Consider the following 17886-nt stretch of genomic DNA (forward strand, 5'->3'; position numbering starts at 1 on the left):
CGGTCGCGCCGGCGGCGTTTGCAGTGCAGCAGAGCAGCCAGACGAGGGCGAAACTCGCGGGCGGCGCAGGGCGACGGGCAGCGGGCAGCCCCTTGTGGGTCTCACAGGGCGCCGGGCAGCGGGCAGCCCCTCGTGGGCCTCACGGGGCGCCGGGCAGCGGGCAGTGGCAACCTCGTGGGCCGCTGCAGATCGTCCCGCCGCGTGCATGTGCCATTCGAAGGCGGACACCAGCGGTCGGCAACGACCATTGTCAGTCGATGCTGGCGTCACACGCCACCGCAGCCGCTCCGGGAGACGGTGTCTGGACAGGGGCGCGCCCAGGCGCCGTATCAGGAGTGCGGACTCACTTCAGCCAGAGGTGATCATTTCCTGACGGATGGCTGAGGTCGCTTGTGTGTGATCAGTGACAAGGTGCAATGCTTGGGCAGCCGTTTTTCACCCCCATCCACCTCAGTACGCCTCTGCTCACAGGGAGCGGAGGCAATCTGGCGATAGCTCGCCAGGCATATCGACCCAAAATAATGGACAAAGCGGCGCGGTTGCGGCCAGGCCCCATAATCCGCCTCCACATCGGGATGACAATAAGCGCGCGTAATTACAGTAAGCGCGTGTAATTGCCGATCGGCGTCGCTTTATCTCGAAACAAGGCCCCGCCGCGAGTACAGAGCCCTGGAGAGCCCAAACAGACCGCAACGAAGACAAAAGACCGACCTGCAGTAACTACCACGGCGACGCAACTGATTCATCATCTGGACTAAGCCGACCGGCTGACCTTTCAGGACGCGCTGAACGTCAAGCAATGACAGGCTTCCTACACGGCATTCTGGCAACACTAAAACGCATTTTGTAACGTCAGTCTCCTGATCCAGATAAGTTCATCGTTGACCTCTGCACCGGTAATCACCGACCCGGCATCTGTCCCCGAATACCCCGGCGCATTCGGGCTGCCAGCTCTGCGCCCTGTTATCGGGCGCCGTGTCATCCGGCGCCCTGCCATCCGGCGCCCTGCCATCCGGCGCCCTGTCATCCGGCGGCCTGTTATCCGGCGCCCTGTCATCCGGCGCCCTGTCATCCGGCGGCCTGTTATCCGGGGCCCTGCCATCCGGCGCCATGTCATCCGGCGGCCTGTTATCCGGCGCCCTGCCACCCGGCGCCCTGTCATCCGGCGTCCTGTCATCCGGCGCCCCGTCATCCGGCATCCTGCCATCTGGCGCCCTGCCATCCGGCGCCCTGTCATCCGGCGCCCTGCCATCTGCCGCCCTGCCATCCGGCGGCCTGTTCTCCGGCGGCCTGTTATCCGGCGGCCTGTTATCCGGCGTTCTGTCATCCGGCGTTCTGTCATCCGTCGTCCTGTCATCCCGCGCCCTGTCATCCGGCGCCCGGTCATCTGGCGCCCACGCTGCGACGCTGCCGCTGCTGCGCGTGACACCTCCTCCACGGTCACGCGCCCCAGACGTCACGAGCACGGCCAGCGCCGTGGCGGGCGGCCGCCCGGTTCCGCACGTCCGCGCCGCACCGCTGGCGTGTCCCGCACAGCCGGCCCCGCGGCAGCCCCCCGTCAGCCGCAGACGGCGGGGCCGGTCAGACAGCGGGCGAGGCCCGAGTGGAGGCTGACTTCCGGATGGCAGTGACGGCCACCGAGCGTCGCTCTCGGTGGAGATGGACGGCGCGGTGGCCAGCCGCCAGGAGACTCAGACTGCGCTCTGACGGCGGCAGACATCGAGTCTGTCGCAGTTTGAGCTGCCGGTGGACTCAGGCTGCCGTCTAAGGTGACGGTCATGAAGTCTGTCGTAGTCTCAGGCGCCAGACGATTCAGACTACGACCTGACGGTGACAGACGCAGAGTCCGGGCTAGTCGCGTCGAGAGCTCCAGTGGATTTAAGGTTCGTACGACTCGATGGCATACGAATGTAGGTGCCTGGTTTTCAAGGCAGGTTCCAGTCCATATTTCTCTAGTGACACCGAAGTGTTCAGCCACCATGCTGCACCTGAAGTTAAGAGCTTAAGTGCCCCCGCGTGATGCTGCCAGCTGTAAATAATTCATAATACATCTTACATGGTACTCCATTGCCATGCAGGGAAAGACCGTTCCATTGGATTGGGAGCAAAACGTCTTGGAGCCACAGAAGACGATGGAGCAAATGAGATACCCGCTTGCGTAAGCGCTGTCGAAGTTGTGGCAAGTTGCACCGTAATGGAACCAACATGTACATAAATGCAAATAGGAAAAATGCGAATAATCCGCCTTGTACCTTTTCAGTATGTCACCACGTAAAACATGCATCAGAATAACCTGCATGAACAAAGCCTGTTTCCACAGGTCTCAGAGTGTTGGCAGTCACTGGTCAGCTGTATGCTTTCTGGGACTGGGATACTGGCACCTGTGCATGCAGTAAGCATTGGCCGAGCGTCCAAACAGCTGTGCTTGGACACACTCATGACACAACACGTAAACACAAAGGCACTGGATCATAGCAAACTAAGCTCTTTGGCTTCATATCCACCGATTAATCACCATCCCGGGCATCTTTTCAACCGCGTACTTCATCACCAGGCGATGAGAGCCCCAAGACTTCTTCAAACGCATCACCATCCCTGCTCACAGCAAGTCAAACATCAAACGCTGCCAGAAACCCGGGGTCAACAGCCCAGCCATCAACATCGACACGAAGGGCTCTCAAAGGTCTGTTGACGGTCGCTGTCAACAGCCGATTATTTTGGCAGGTGACTCTTGGCCCAGACCAAGGCGCGTGGCTAAACGAACGTTCCTCTTTGTTGTTGACATTTCGGAGGAAAAGACAATCATCAGGTGTTTGCCCCGGCGGCTGCGGTGGCCGGCTGGAGCGGACCGGCTGTCGCCGTGTGGAGATGCGCTCTGCGCCGGTGATAAGTGCTTGGCACCGAACGCTTCCCGTTAAAGCCCGCGGTCCGACTTTCCGACTGCACTATCGCCCGCTAGATGGCAGCTGCGCCTCGGGGCCTCGGAGGTAGGCTGACCCGCTGCGCAGGCCCGGCGAGGACGGCCCCAGGCCGGCGGCGCCCAGCGGCCGAGGCGAATTAAACATGTAATGCCGACGAAACGATCGCTTCATCGGAAAATGTATGACCTGGCGAGACAGGCTATCAAAACAACGCTTAATTTATTGGAAATCAAAGCACCGAGGGTCGCAAAATGTACTGGATTTATGTACACAGAACAGCATGGTGCCGGTTAGGTACGCCGACCTGCCGTCCCAACCGCTCTCGCCACACCGCTTCCAAGCTGGCCGAAATTTGTTGGTTTCTCAGACAGCCGTAACGTCAGGGAGACCAGAGAGAGTTGGATAACAGATACAACGAATGCATGAAAAGTCGGCCGTATTTGATACATAGCCAGGGCGACGATTGGGCTATTCAGCCTCAGATGCCCACAGCCTCCCGAGTTCGGCCCATGCAGCCCAAGCACGTGATGACTGTACAAATCCCCCAGCGCCGGCAGCACATGTTCCGCCGGCATCGTCAGTCATCCGCGGAGGGGCCGAAACAAGGCATGATAAATGAACGGGCCGGGGAGGCCGGCAGCCACAAATTAGCGTCCCCCGCTGCCACCGCGCTCCTGCATCCATGCCCTCTCCTTACCCCTCCCTGTTCAGCCGAGCCGAACCGAGCCGAACCGGGCCGAGCCGAGTCGAGCCGAGCCGAGCCGAACCGAGCCGAGCCGAGCCGAGCCGAGCCGAGCCGAGCCGAGCCGAGCCGAGCCGAGCCGAGCCGAGCCGAGCCGAGCCGAGCCGAGCCGAGCCGAGCCGAGCCGAGCCGAGCCGAGCCGAGCCGAGCCGAGCCGAGCCGAGCCGAGTCGAGTCCGGCTCGAATTCGCCGTACTGATTCGAGCATTATATTTCAAAATTGTTGCAGTTCATCAAAACTCTTTTTCCGGCTAAAAATATTAAAGTGATAACTTTCGAGCTCCGATGCTAAAATATAATTTTTTATTAAACCTTAATCGGAATTATACAGCACGACATGACACGATACAGCACCACACGTCACAACATGGCACGACCCGACCCGGCACGACCAGACGCGTCAAGCCCAGGTCCTCCGTAGTCTACCATCCTCCGGCGTATGGCCTTCCGCAGCGGTCACAGTCCGTTGCAGAACAACAGCGGGTACCCACTGCATCCAGAAACTACCGACCTTCACCAAGCCCACAGCCAACCCGCCGTCGTACAGGCCTTCCGTCCGCCCCAAACAAAAACAGCATCCCGCCTGGGCGCTGAGCGCGGCGACCCAGTCCAGTCACGTGCGGCGCACTCCCTGACACCGCCGCGTCGGAAGTTTCCCTTCCGGCCCAGTCGTCCCACGACTTTGACCCGATCCCGGCGACTGCCGGAGCGATGAGCACGCGCAGAGAAAAACTCGCGGCCGCAGCCCGATCGCGCGTGCCGGCAGCGTTCGGAAGAGCGGCGGCTCGAGCTGACTCGGATCTATGAGCCGCTCCCCGCGGCCATAAATTCATTCAACAAGGACCGTCGCGGGAAAAAACAATCTGGTCTGCATTATTCATCGGCACGCGCACCTAGATACGGAAGCTGCTCTGATAGGCTACCGCTCGCCACGATCCGTCTTGAAACGGCGTTGTTTACTGGCCGGCCGTGCTCGGGCAGCGCAGCACCGACGCAGCCGACGCCCCGAGTTCGGCAGCGCCGCCGCGAGGCCCCGACGCCCGTCCCCGTCGGCGTCCCCGGCGGCACGAGACGGATGGTGGCGATATTGTCTGGGGGACGGCAGCGCGCCGCTCGGCGGAGACAAACGACGCGCGCGGCCCAGGTGCGTGCCCGGCCGCCGGCGAGGCGCCTCACAAAGCGGCGCCGCCGGTGAGGTGTCGCCGCTGCCGCCGAGCAGATACCGTCTACGACTGAGGCGTGGGCGGGTACAGGACGGGCATCGCCTCCTGGTCGCTGGATATCTCCGAGGCGGCCGGAAACCGTTCGACACCGTTCTGGTCACCTCACACAAAACCAGACATGACGCCGACTAGTTCAGATAAGATACATCCTACCCACACTACACGAGACCAGACGAGAAGACTATAATCAGATGTACCCAGATCAGGCACAAACCTGATCCACCCACGCCAGACCACAAGTCACTGTGACCAGATCGCATGGAACCAGACAGGACGTCGGACCTCGGACCACCGGGGCACGTGGAGCGGCGCAGACCGGCATCGCCGCTGCCGCTCCCGGCGTCTCCCGATTACTCTCTCGGGACGGGCCGCAGGCCGCGTCACTACACCACGTGACCGCGGCGACACGGCCCTCCGCGGCGGGGCGCCGCCGTGTAATCTGCGCCCGCGTGTCACGTGACCTACTGAATAAATGCGTCGCGGACACCGCGCGGCGGCCCGCTGCGACGTAATTGAATAATCGCGTCCACCGCCCGACAGTACAATGCCACGTGACAAACAGCCAGTCTTAATTACGGTGCCACCGGCGCGCCCGAGCCCAACCCGCCACCTTTTTTACTGACGGCGTTTGCCGGGGGGCTCTTGGCCGGCTATATGCGGCTCATTTATCCTGGTTATAACGTCCTCTCCGGATGCCACGTTTGTCTTAGAGGCGATGAATGTCAGCAAAATTGGTTTGCGTTTCCAGTTGCGCTCGCTCATTTCGGTTGCTTTGCGTTTCGCTCATATTTGTACATGAGGATGTATACTGTTATGCTGCACGCGCGTTATTTTGTTCTTTGCATTCTGCGTCATTTCATCCGTTAGCCTATCCTCCAACCCTCTGGTAGTCGCCGTGTGCTTCTCAATATAGCTAGACATAAATAGCCCTCCCGCCTCATCATTTGATCTCGAGCCTTCCTATTTTCTCCCGTTTTCAATTCGGGAGCATCTCCCACATCCTCTGCGTTTTCCAATTCCCGATGACTTCTCCTTCTCCCTTGAGGGATTGATGGACTATTGAAACGACTAGTGTCGGCTCAACAGCCCGATATGGGGCGTGCGAGCAAGGGTGAGCGAGATGATCATTTTAAGCAATAACGATGAAATTACTGCGACATTCGACTCGATACAATTATTTCTAAGCGCCATCCGGCACAAATATCAACGAATCGAAGTTACCATAACGACCCGGGAAGTAATGGAAGGAAATTTTTCTCCGACATAAGGGAACGACAGTCTAGGGATCGCTCACAGGATCATGCAATCTTGCGTCGTCCGGGATAGCATGCAATCTATCCTTTTCGAGGCGGACCGGTTCAGATCATATTTCCGGCAGCACAGGTCTATCGATTGGTGACAAGATATACAAAGTTGTTCTTTGGTGAGCTACTGCACCATTCAAAAGTACGGCATGTAGAAAGAGCGCATATAAATAATCAAAAACACAAATCACGGAATTATCGACGGTAGGTAATCTTGCATGCAGTGTTCAAGCTGTCAGTGACAAGGTGTGATTGATGACTGAAGATTAATTGATGATGATGCGGAGCTTAAGAGCCCGAATTTACAGCACTAGAAGGCTGACTTTCTCGGAGGCGTGCCGATCTTTACAGAGCACGATTTTGTTTGATCTTTTCTGCCCGTAGACAATCAATTGCTCGGACCGTTTGGCTGAAGACCGACGTTCAGTAAACTAATCAAAACGTGACCTAGGTACTCATGTATCCCATAAACCGACGACGATCAAAGCAGTCATTTTCGCCGAACTTGTTCTTCATTGGTCCCTGGATGGGAGCTGGCGAGTTCCTTTGCTACAGCAACTAACCGAACCCGTATCTGTTCCTTCAGGACCCGCTCGCTTCTCTGAACGAGTATTGGCCTCATTGATGAGTCAGATACAGGCCATCCTCTATTACGCGACTGGGGTTCCTTTGTGCATGACTCACCATCCATATTGACATTTCCCCTAAATATCCCCGACCTCCGATGGTTGCTTAGTAACGCTATCTAACAGCTCAGGCGTGCACTCAGCCCTCTGACTCGATCCTCTGCCCCTGGGCGCACGTCATCGAGACCAGCTATCTATGGTCTCCGTCCATGGGTCTATAACTATGCGTGGCACCGCAACTTAGCCGTATCGTTCCCGCTGTACTTATTCAGAGCAGATCGTCTTCCAAACAACATGTGATTTTCCCCAAATACGCAGTCCGCAGATCTTTAACCGCAATTGTTCTCTGCGTTTTGGTATTCCGATCTCTCCATTCACTCAGTCGTCAGCTGCGCAACTCCAACAACTCCTCCTCAAACTATCCATTTAGTGCATGCTTTTCGCTATCGTTACTGCTGTGCTGTCGATCGAAATATTACTTAAACGTTCGCCAGGTGGTCAGCCAATCCTCTTGGCTCCTCCTCTCTCAATGTTCCCAGCGATCAGCTCGTTCTCCTCTCTCCCTGTCCCCTGAAGTCAGCCTGTCCTTCTCTCCCTGCCATCAGCGGCCAGCCTGCCCTCCTCTGACTGTCCTCAGCAGTCAGCCTGTCCTCCTCTCCCCCTGTCTCCGGCGGTCAGCCTGTCCTCCTTTCTCCCTGTCTTCGGTAGTCAGCCTGTCCTCCTTTCTCCCTATCTCTGGTAGTCAGCCTGTCCTCCTTTCTCCCTGTCTCCAGTGGTCAGCCTGTCCTCCTCTCTCCCTGCCTCCGGCGGTCAGCCTGTCCTCCGCTCTCTCTCCCTATCCCTGGCGATCAGCCTGTCCTCCTCTCTTCCTGTCCCTGGCGTACCGCGGACTGCGTCCCGGGGGCCGAGGCGGGGCTCAGCGCTCCAGCCCCGCCAGTCCTTCTAATTACGGACGGCATCGCCGCCTGGCACCCCGGAATTACATCGACCAACTTAGAAACAATTTCCAGCTCAAAGGCTCGCACTCGCATCCCCCGTAATGAAATTTCGCAGTCGGCGACGTTTCCCGCTACGTGACGAGGCCGGGCGGGCCGCCGGCGGCCGACCCGCCGACGTTTTTCGGTACGTGTTCGGACGCAGAGGCGGCCCCCCGTGGGAACAGCTGGGATGGAGGCGGGGGGGGGGGGGGGGAGATGACGCGGGGCAGAGGCCGACCCAGCTCGGCAAAATACGCGCTCAGACCGGCTGTGAGGCTCGCAACACAGTCCGGCACTCACGAAGCCCCAGTCGATCGGCACCCGGAAGGGGAGGCCCAAGAGCGAGCCTAATCCAATAGCAATGTAATGTAATGTTAAAGTAATGCTAATATCTCTCGCTGCCGCTCGACAGAGCCGGTGCCTGGCGCAGAAATGTAAGCCCGCAAAGGATGCAGATTTTCAGAGCATTGTGTCTGTCAGATGTGAGATCTTTGTAGCCAGCAGCAAATCCTCAAGGCAGCAGCTAATGGTGCAGGCGTGAGCTTGCCTGGAGACAACAACAGGTCATACAGACAGCGGCTGATGTCGTATTGTGATGCAGCTGTGTTGATATTGGCTTACCCGGTGCCGGCAGCAACTCCTCCAGACAGCAGACAACATGTGGATATGTGGGCTTACCTGGAGCCGGCAGCAGGTCCTCCAGACAGCAGACAACATGTGGATATGTGGGCTTGCCTGGAGCCAGCAGCAGGTCCTCCAGACAGTAGACAACATGTGGAGATGTGGGCTTACCTGGAGCCAGCAGCAGGTCCTCCAGACAGCAGGCCAGCTGAGCCAGTAGGCCGGCCAGCACCAGCACGCTGACGACGCCGGCCGACGGCATCTCACCGCTCCTGTCGGGAAAGGAGAAAGCCGTCACTAAATCGCAGGCGGTAGGTTGCAAAGGGATTTGGGTTTACAGCGGTGCTGTCGAAGGACCTTCAATACGCGAAGATTCCTCTCAGCCACATCGCATGCAGAAAGTCTGAAGGTTTCTTGTCGGACGCGCTGGCACTGCTTCTGGGGAACGGAGACGCCGTAACCGACTTCACTTCGGGCGGAGGCGACCTTCTACCATAGTTTTGCCAGATAATGCGAGTGTTTTACCTGGTGCGGAGTAGAATACGTCGCATTGTCATGATCTTTCCCTTTAACAAAGCGGCACGTTTAAAATAAGCTTTGGCGCATTGGTAGAAGTACCGGAGGAACTGCGCGTACGCCGCCGTCAGCGCGACAGACGCCGGAAGCAAAACAGATTGCTAAAGAGAGGAAAGAATAACCCATTCCATCGGCGACAGCTGCTGGAAAGGAACTCGTGGACAAAGGGGCATCGACTTCGTCAGCAGGCCGTCGCGGTACTCGAATAACCCCGAAGAGAGCCCAATGGCCCCCGCTGCGTCGGGGCAGCCCGAGTTAACGAGCGCTCACTCGACATCACCCACGCTGCGCCACATCCGGAGTCAAGTCCTGAACACAACGACCGCCGCAATTCCATGTCGGGCGGCTGAGCGTTGACAAACGGGCCCGGTTATCCCCCGGCGGAGCTTATCTGCCGGCGACTGGCGGGCGCGGCCGTCGCCCAGCCAGTAATGGCCGGCCGCATCTGCCCATCGGCGGCAAACCCCGCCGTCCCGGCCCCAGATAGACGCGCCTCCGGCCATGACGAAGCCCGACTGCCGGCACCGGCTGACTAAGCGCGTCGCATTCGCCGCCGCCGCGACAAACGGCGCATAAAGCAGCGGCGATAGGATCAGTATCGCCTGCCGCGCGGGGCTTCGCCGTCCCGCTATCCGTGTCGGCTCCGACGCGGCCGCCGTCGACGGCGACGCGTGCGTCACGCTCACGCGCTGGTAACACGGGCGACGGCGGCGGCGTACGGCTTCTGCTGCGGCTGGCTAATGGCGGCGGGCGGCGGGCGGCGGGCGGCGGCGCATCCATCAGCGAGCGCCGGCGCCGGCACGCCAGGTCAATATCGGCCCCGGGGGCACGGGCCAGCCACGCCCTCATGCCCCCGCGTTACGTGCCGGCCGGCAGCGCGGAAGAGTGCGTTAATTATTCCGTGAGAATTCCTTGCGGACGACTCGGTCTGAAGGCGCGCCAGCTGCGCTCATGCCTCGACGCCGTCTGCAAAGCGCCACGTCTGTGGGCGGGGCGTGCACCGACGACCTACCCGTCCGGCGCGGCGCGACCCGGGCCGGTCGGCCGCCTCGCCCCGGGCGGTGGTGCGTGACGGCGGCACGCACGGCCGGGACGCCCACGCACAATGCGCGGTGGCGGCCGACACGCCGGCGCCCTGTCGCAGCGGCGGCTCGATGCTTCCGTCTCGAGTCCGTCAATTAGCGGACACCGCGCCGGCCGTGTGATAACGGGCGCCGCCCTTCGACCGCCGGCGTCGGCTGAGTCAGAGCCGCCCCTCCCCCACCCTCGTCCCCCCGGGACGGGCCGCGGGCGGCCGAGCAGACCACCCGCCCCTAAATCCACACGATATTTGGCAGGATAACAGCGGAATGGCCGGCCGCCTAATAGAACGCTCACGGCTAGGAGTGGGGAAGATAAAGTGCTCGGCACCACGATTGATGTCCTGTAGCAAAATTAGCACACCTTTCCATCACGGGCGAATGGAAGCTAAATATACGGTGCCGTAGGCCGGTACCGTCTGTTTCTGGCCAGACGACGCGTTAATGACGTCAAGTGGTCTGGCCGTGGCTTGTTTTACTGTGCCAGCCGCCGCCGTCCTGCCGTCTTTTCAGCGAGCTACGGCAGCAACAACACCGTCGCAGCGAGCGGGAGCTGCGGCGGTGATTCGGCGCCAACTCGCTCCGGGCCAATGGCCATCCCTCTCGCCCAGCGCAGGCAGACCCGCCGAGCTGACGGCGCGCGCGAGTTCGCCTCAGCGGTCCGGGGTCGCCGCACGACTCCTGACGGGGCGCCGCGCCGGCGTCTCTCTCCGGATTACCTCCCACCGGCCCGGCCCCTTGCTGCGTCGAGACGATAACTCCACAATCTATAGAAATGGCGTGAAATAGTGTCCCAGATTGAACTGATTTAGCCACAAAAGGTTGTTTTTGTCGCGGGAAGATTTTCGCTCGCAACGGTTGCCGACTTTGCAGTCCAGCGCACGCGCTGTTTTTCCGCGGTGAAATAACAACAGCGAAAGCCTCTTAAAAGGCTGGTCAACACAGAATATCTCACTACGGCGCAAAGCGTCGGCCAATATCGGCCAGCGGCTCGTACGAGCGAAATGAGTCCGGCCGGTCGACCCGCAATCAACTGAGCTGCTGAGCCCGCCACTTGAGACGTCCGCTGACGCGTGCCGCGTTATTCGGCGCGCTCCGAAAGTCAAACACGACGCGACCATGAATTATGCAGCCGGCCCGAGCAGCTGAACGCCTTCCCAATCCACGCCGACACCGACGCGCCGCCTCCGCAGACGGACGGACAGACAGACAGCTCAAATAAACACGGCCCGGCGGTGCCGTCACGGGGAGAAGCGCTGAATTCATGGCATGCCGCCGCCGTGGCCGCCTGCCCGCCGCCAGCGGCCGGCGATGCCGGCCAGATGGCCCGACAGCAGACGTCAGAGGCGCGGCGGCGGCTGCTGATGCTCGGGCGACACCGCGGGCGACTTCCGAGACCGTGCACGCGGTCCGGAGACAGCCGAGGCCCAGTGGCCGCCGGACGGCACGGCCCGGTGCACGCCGAGGCCTGGATTTTCCGAGGTTTGCTTTGTCTCAAACACCCGTTCTAGACTGGCATTGAGTGCGTGGCTGGCGCAGCTGTCATGCACAGGCGACGTGGGACATCTTCAATGTGATGTCCCAGAATGCGACGTTCTGGAAATATATAATTTGATTTGTTCGCGGCTCTGCTGTTGGCATTAAGTTATAATGAACAATGCAGTGCTTTCAGAACGTCAGATTTCACGTCTCCCGCTCGCGGTCACAACAAAAATATGTCTGACTGACTCCCACGCGTGGCAGGCGACGTGAATTCACCGTCGCGTGGTACGATAAGCCACATAGTGTGGTCACGGCACATTATGGACGATCAACAGTGCTTTACCGATGCGGCCGTTACATGGACACGACCGGCCAATGTCCTTTTTGACGGTGGGTGAAGGAAGTGGTGACAGAGTTATCAAGTTAGATTGTACGGAAACCCAAGTAAATGTAGGCCAACAACTTTGAAATCCGTGCCGTAAAGGCATTTTCATTCGCTATGCCCATCTTTCACGTGAGTTTAGCGGGTCAGGCCAAATTTACTAATGAACTACTCAGTTCGCGCACCGGATGATTAATGGCATTGCTTGAAAGCTTACTTAGCGCATACAGGACCTCTCAAATGTGTCTTGAACTATTACAATGTCTCCTTGTAGACAAAGCCCGTGAGCTTGAATCAAACACAGCCATGCGCAAAGAGAGCGTGAGTGTCCAAACTGGCCACATGGTTAACGTGAGTCGTCCACAAAATAGGTCATGTGTATTCTATACAAGAGATTATCTTAATCGGTTCACGTTCGCGTGATAAAAATAGTTTTAACACAGCATTGTATGACATGATTTTTTAGATGGCGTGTGCATGTCGACATTGGACGGTCAGCCGGGTTGCGTCGGGCCATGCTCGGCCGCTCAAATTACAACTTCATGCTGCTCATATATTCACTGGGTCTGCAATTTCGTGAGGACCAGCCCCTTACGAAAACGTCAGTAAGGACGCCTACTTCGATTGGGACGAAACGGAAGCCATCGCCCAAATCCAGAACACGCATGTGCTGTGGCTTGATTCATGACGTCACCTATCTGTTGTCAAATTCACATTATTCCTTATTCATCCTGTCCATCTCTTCCTTCGTCAACTTATTCCGCTGCACAAGAGGCTCGGCTACGGGGACGGAATCTCACAAGCTGCACTTTATTGCGCGGCTGACCCATCCTGGTGTCCAATGTTAGGACATACTGGATGCTGTTTTATGCAAATCAAAGCAGCAGGAACAGCTCTGGAAACTCCGTGTACTGCCGCAATGACACCTTGGCGATTCGGTTCATGACTACTGGCATTGTTACAACCCTCCAGGAAGGGGCTCCTGATCTTGCCGTCAGCGCAGGTCCATCCACCAGCGCCCTCCGCTCCTGGCGCCGCGCGCCGCGATCGCCGCCGACCTCCCAGCCGTCGGCTGCGATCAGCGGCTCGCCGGCTCGGCGGCCGGGCGTCAATCGGCCGTTTGATGGAGCCGCTTCCGGGACGCGAAAAACGGCTCGCTCGTCGGCGATATCCGGCGCGGCCACCTCCGGAACCGGCACCAGTCGGCGGCTGATCGCGGAGCGCCCGGCTTCCGTCCAGCACGGCGGCCGGGGACCGAGCGGAGGCAGACGCCGGCCCGGCGCGCTGAGAAGGCGGCGGGGCTGGCCGGCTCGCGGTCCAGCTCGGCGGCCGGGGACCGAGCGGAGGCGGACGCCGGCCCGGCGCGCTGAGAAGGCGGCGGGGCTGGCCGGCTCGCCGTCCAGCACGGCGGCCGGGGACCGAGCGGAGGCAGACGCCGGCCCGGCGCGCTGAGAAGGCGGCGGGGCTGGCCGGCTCGCCGTCCAGCACGGCGGCCGGGGAACGAGCGGAGGCAGACGCCGGCCCGGCGCGCTGATAAGGCGGCGGAGCTGGCCGGCTCGGCGTCACCGCGAGACGCGTCCAAGAACTGTGCGTGGTCTGGAGAGCTAGCGGGCAAGGAGCAAGAGCACAGCACCATGTGGATGTGTGTGTGTGGGGGGGGGGGGGTGTAATGGGAACAGTAATTGAAGGATATTGCATTATTTACAGAGGTGTTATATTATCATTATAGTTATAGCGATCCATTGCGAGACAACAGAAGACCATGTCACGGCATTAACCCTTGCCTACATCAAGTAGCCTCTTAAGAATCATATCGGTCTCAGCTATATTCCATCTGACGACAATGGTCTGTTCTTTTCTATTTCTATCACATGTGAATTATCAGTACTCATGCCATGCCCACCGCTACCTGATGGTGGCTACCCTCATACTGCGGAAACTGGACCTTCCTATTGAATAGACTTTCACACGATCGCATGACGCAGTGCCTTTCGGTCACGTGTTCAAACAATATGCTCGGCGCTGACAGCCCACTGAGCAGGCCCAAACAAATCCATAACTATAGCGATTTATGCATATTGACGAGACTTGTGTCGTGCTAATGAGGCCATGTCCCCGGGCTGATACAATATTTAGGCGCGGTCGCCGGCCGGCGAGGCTAAGTAATATTGATCCGGTGTCACAGCGTGGGGGATCGGGGACCGACGGCGACACCGTCCTACAGTTCATCTGCCCCCCCCCCCCGCCCCCCGCCGCCGGCGGCTCGGCTCAGACCACCAGCTGTAGCCAGCGCCGCTCCGAGGAATTACCGCCGCCGCCTTCGGACCAACTTTTAACTAGACGGCGGCGGCGGCGACCGCCATGGGCCGGTCCCGGCCGGGCTATCTCGGGCAGCAGGCGCCGGCGGCGGTGACACCCTGAGCCCGCCGTCGGGCCGGCCTGGTGCGGTTCATCCCGCCGCCGTCGCCGCCGTTCGGATTACCGTATCTCCGGGCGCAGGGCCGTCTCCGGGCGCAGGGCCGTCGCATGAGTCTGGCAGCGCTAGCCTAGCCCTGTCCCCTAGCCTGGCACCACCGCGCGGCCGCTGGCGGCCCGCGGCGGGGGGAGGTGACGGCCGCTGGCGACCCACGGCGGGGGGAGCTAACGGTTGCTGGCGGCCCGCGGCGGGGGAGCTGACGGCCGTTGGCGGCCCGCGGCGAGGGGAGCTGGCGGCCGCTGACGGTCCGCGGCGGGGGAGCTGACGGCCGCTGGCGGTCTGCGGCGAGGGGAGCTGACGGCTGCTGGCGGTCCGCGGCGGGAGGAGCTGGCGGCCGCTGACGGTCCGCGGCGGGGGAGCTGACGGCCGCTGGCGGTCTGCGGCGAGGGGAGCTGACGGCTGCTGGCGGTCCGCGGCGGGAGGAGCTGACGGCCGCTGGCGGTCTGCGGCGGGAGGAGCTGACGGTCGCTGGCGGTCTGCGGCGGGGGGAGCTGACGGCCGCTGGCGGCCCGCGGCGGGAGGAGCTGACGGCCGCTGGCGGCCCGCGGCTAGGGGAGCTGACGGCCGCTGGCGGTCGCTGGGCACGGAGCCGTGGCGGCCCCGAGAGGTGGTGTCGACACGGCGCCGACTCGCGCCCCGAGGTGCGCTAATCCGGCCGACCGGTGGCCGTGGGGCTTCCGAGGCCCGTGTCGTGGGACGGAGGCCACGCCCGGACCGGCTCGGGCTGCCCGGCCGGCGACGTAAGCTGGGTTCGCCGGCACTCAGACCGCTATCGTCCAGTCCGTTTCAAGGGGTTGGTTTCCAGCGATTCAGACTGCTAACATATAAGCTTCGCATCTTTTCGAAGTTATCAATGTTTCTTATGCTATGTTCGATTTTTCTTCTCTCACGATAGACTCGTTTTCGAAACAGTTCGTTGGTGTTTGATTAGCTACGCCTTTGATTAAATTTTTTCGTTCGATGCATTTGGTTAGTTTTTTCTCGGAGCCCTTCAATCGACCTTCAGAATCAGCCATCTAGGTCTGCAGGCCTGATTAACAAGTGGAGCTCCTGAAGCCGCACCACGTCCACTCCTGCTGGGCGTCAGGTGATGTCAACACACGACCGTCTGGATCCGCAGCGTGCCCCCTCCCCTCCCCTCTCCGGTCGACCCATCACCCTGCCCCGGGCGCGCTGCGGGTCAGAAGGGAGAGGAGAGACGCAGGCCGCGCCTTCCCAGCCCCGCCTGGCTATGACCAACTCATCAGCGGATTAGGGTCGGAATTGGCAAGGGAAAACTGCCCTCCGGGGGCCCATTGTCGGCCGGGGCGGCCGTGCTGACTGCGCAAAGCCTTCCCTTCGCGCTGACGACAGAAGGCACTGGAATATTCGACAGCCCGGACCACACAACGGCCAGCAACGTGATCGATGGCCGGGCCTTCTCGGTATGGCCACAATGAACGACACGAGGGCTCTTTTCCACTATGGATTGGATGGCTTGGGCAGCGTTTTATTGCCAGGTAGTTTGGCACTGCCACACCTCCTGGGCTGAGCTCTCCGATAAGTTTACCTTACAAATGACTAGCGCCAGGCTGACTTAGTCTTGTAAATCGCTTAACGTCTGCTTAAGAGCTGAGAAATACAGCCCGCCTTGACCACAAATATTGCAGTTCGACCGGAATGAAGAGAAACGGCGGGGCAGCATGGCGTGCGTGGGAATGCAGTCGCTTCTTTCAAGCTGAGGCACGAGAGACTTGCAGATTTACAAACAGCCACAACCTACACGGGGTGCAGTGACCACTATCACTAGGTCTCAGGTGCGCTTACGTACTACTCCTAGCATTAAAATGAAAGCTGCATTTCTCTTGTTTAAACTCTTTGTTTTGATGGCACCGAAGTGTCCTTGATCGGGCAGACAAAACAGACACGTCGAAATCAGGGCCAGGGGTGTGAGCTCTGACGTTTGCTCTTCGCCTCCATCCTGTTGTCCTCATACTTGGCCTCGGAAAAGAACTCTCCATCCCGACCCACGAACTTAACCCATGACCCGTGCACCCCAGAATCAGTTTGCAGCGCCATGTCAATTTCGGCAGACGATTTGTTCTATATACTTATATACTATTACCATTCCTATATACTTATATACTATTCCATATACTATTCTTCAGATGCATTAGGTGTCCCTCAGCAACACATGCTGCCACAGTAGCGATAATATACTGACATATGAATATCTTTCTTAGTATTTGGCGCCAGTAATGGTGGCCACAGGGCGAGGTAGTGCACGTATTAACTTGGCAACGGATGCCACGAATCGCGATTATCCCTAGCTGAGTGAAATCCGCCCACCAAAACGACTCGTACGAGGCTGAAACATTCAAACGTTGACGTTCATACGCCGTCTGCAGAAATTGCCACATACCAATCCTCGGGCAATATATCAATCCCCGAGGCAGTTCCGGTTCAGACAACCCTTCAAGCATGACCGCAAACCCTCATAAGCCTGGTCTACCGGGCGAACCATCAAAGATCCTGGTTCTGATGGTGTGCGGGATAATTCGGCCATCCATTATTGCTGCTGCATCATCAGGGCATTGGGTACGGCCCGGTTAACCACGGGCAGTGCCGTGGTGTTTTGAACATGTATTGTCGGCCTTCCGTTTGCCACGCTGCAGCTACGGGGAGACGGCCGCCCGATGCACGCCGTAGTTGTAACCCTGCATTCAGGTCCGCTCCCAGCGGTACAGTCTCCCCCATCTAGCACGCGCGCGGCCAGTGCCCGGTGCAGCTGCCTCCGCGCGGCGGCTGGCGGCACCCCAGGCAAAGAGCAATAAACGCAGATTGGCGGATGGTTACTTTCGCGTAAGCGTCCTTCCGCGTTTCCAGGCGCAGAGGCGATACAGGTAGAGAGGAACGTCTCTGAAACAAGGCGCCCTTAAGGTCTTGACATGTGAATAAGTGCTGCTGGAGGCAGCAGGTTGAGAACGCCGGTCTGCTCCCAGGACGCAGTTATATCGTGAGCAGCCAGACGGTGTGCACTCCCGCTCATCCTGAGGCTGCGAACCCGGAAAACAGCTTACCTGAAGCTCCGGCCGCTACGGTTGCACGATATACCGCGAAAAGAGGCTTACCGATCACTCAGATAACACCATGAACACTGGCACCCGCCTAAAACTCGACGTAAATGCGAAATACTGCCGACAGCGCACACGACATGGCCGTCCGGCGCTTTGTAGCACGTTCACTCACCGCTCGCTAGGTGGCAGCCCTGTACGGCCTCGGTAAGGCAGGCTGCGCGAAGCCAGCGCCATCGTCCGTGGGGACTTGAGGCGCCGGACAAGGGCGTATCCTTGACCACGGCGGTGCAGCATCCCATGAACAGGTGGGGGCCGCGAGCCCGCGAACGAATTCTTATCTCCGGCAGCGTCAGTCGATGTTTTGTTCAGCATGTTGCTTGAAATGTTACTTAAAAATATCCACCAGGAGCTGATGATTTGAC

The 17886-nt window shown here is 59.4% G+C and overlaps 1 protein-coding gene across 1 annotated transcript in view; it reads right to left on the minus strand.

The window, feature by feature from the left end:
* The window catches only part of LOC119102330 (semaphorin-2A), a 97522-nt gene extending 79902 nt beyond the window's left edge, over nt 1–17620 (minus strand). Inside the window, exons 1-2 of the mRNA XM_037225699.1 lie at nt 17468–17620; nt 8585–8685 (exon numbers count right to left, since the gene is read on the minus strand). Of these exons, the coding sequence (XP_037081594.1) occupies nt 8585–8675 (91 nt within the window). The 5' untranslated portion in view covers nt 8676–8685; nt 17468–17620. The remainder of the gene's footprint in view (nt 1–8584; nt 8686–17467) is intronic.
* Between the last annotated feature and the right edge of the window lie 266 nt (nt 17621–17886).

This window comes from Pollicipes pollicipes, unplaced genomic scaffold (genome assembly GCF_011947565.3).
Source record: "Pollicipes pollicipes isolate AB1234 unplaced genomic scaffold, Ppol_2.1 Scaffold_5724;HRSCAF=6776_pilon_pilon_pilon, whole genome shotgun sequence".
NCBI lineage: Eukaryota > Metazoa > Arthropoda > Thecostraca > Pollicipedomorpha > Pollicipedidae > Pollicipes > Pollicipes pollicipes.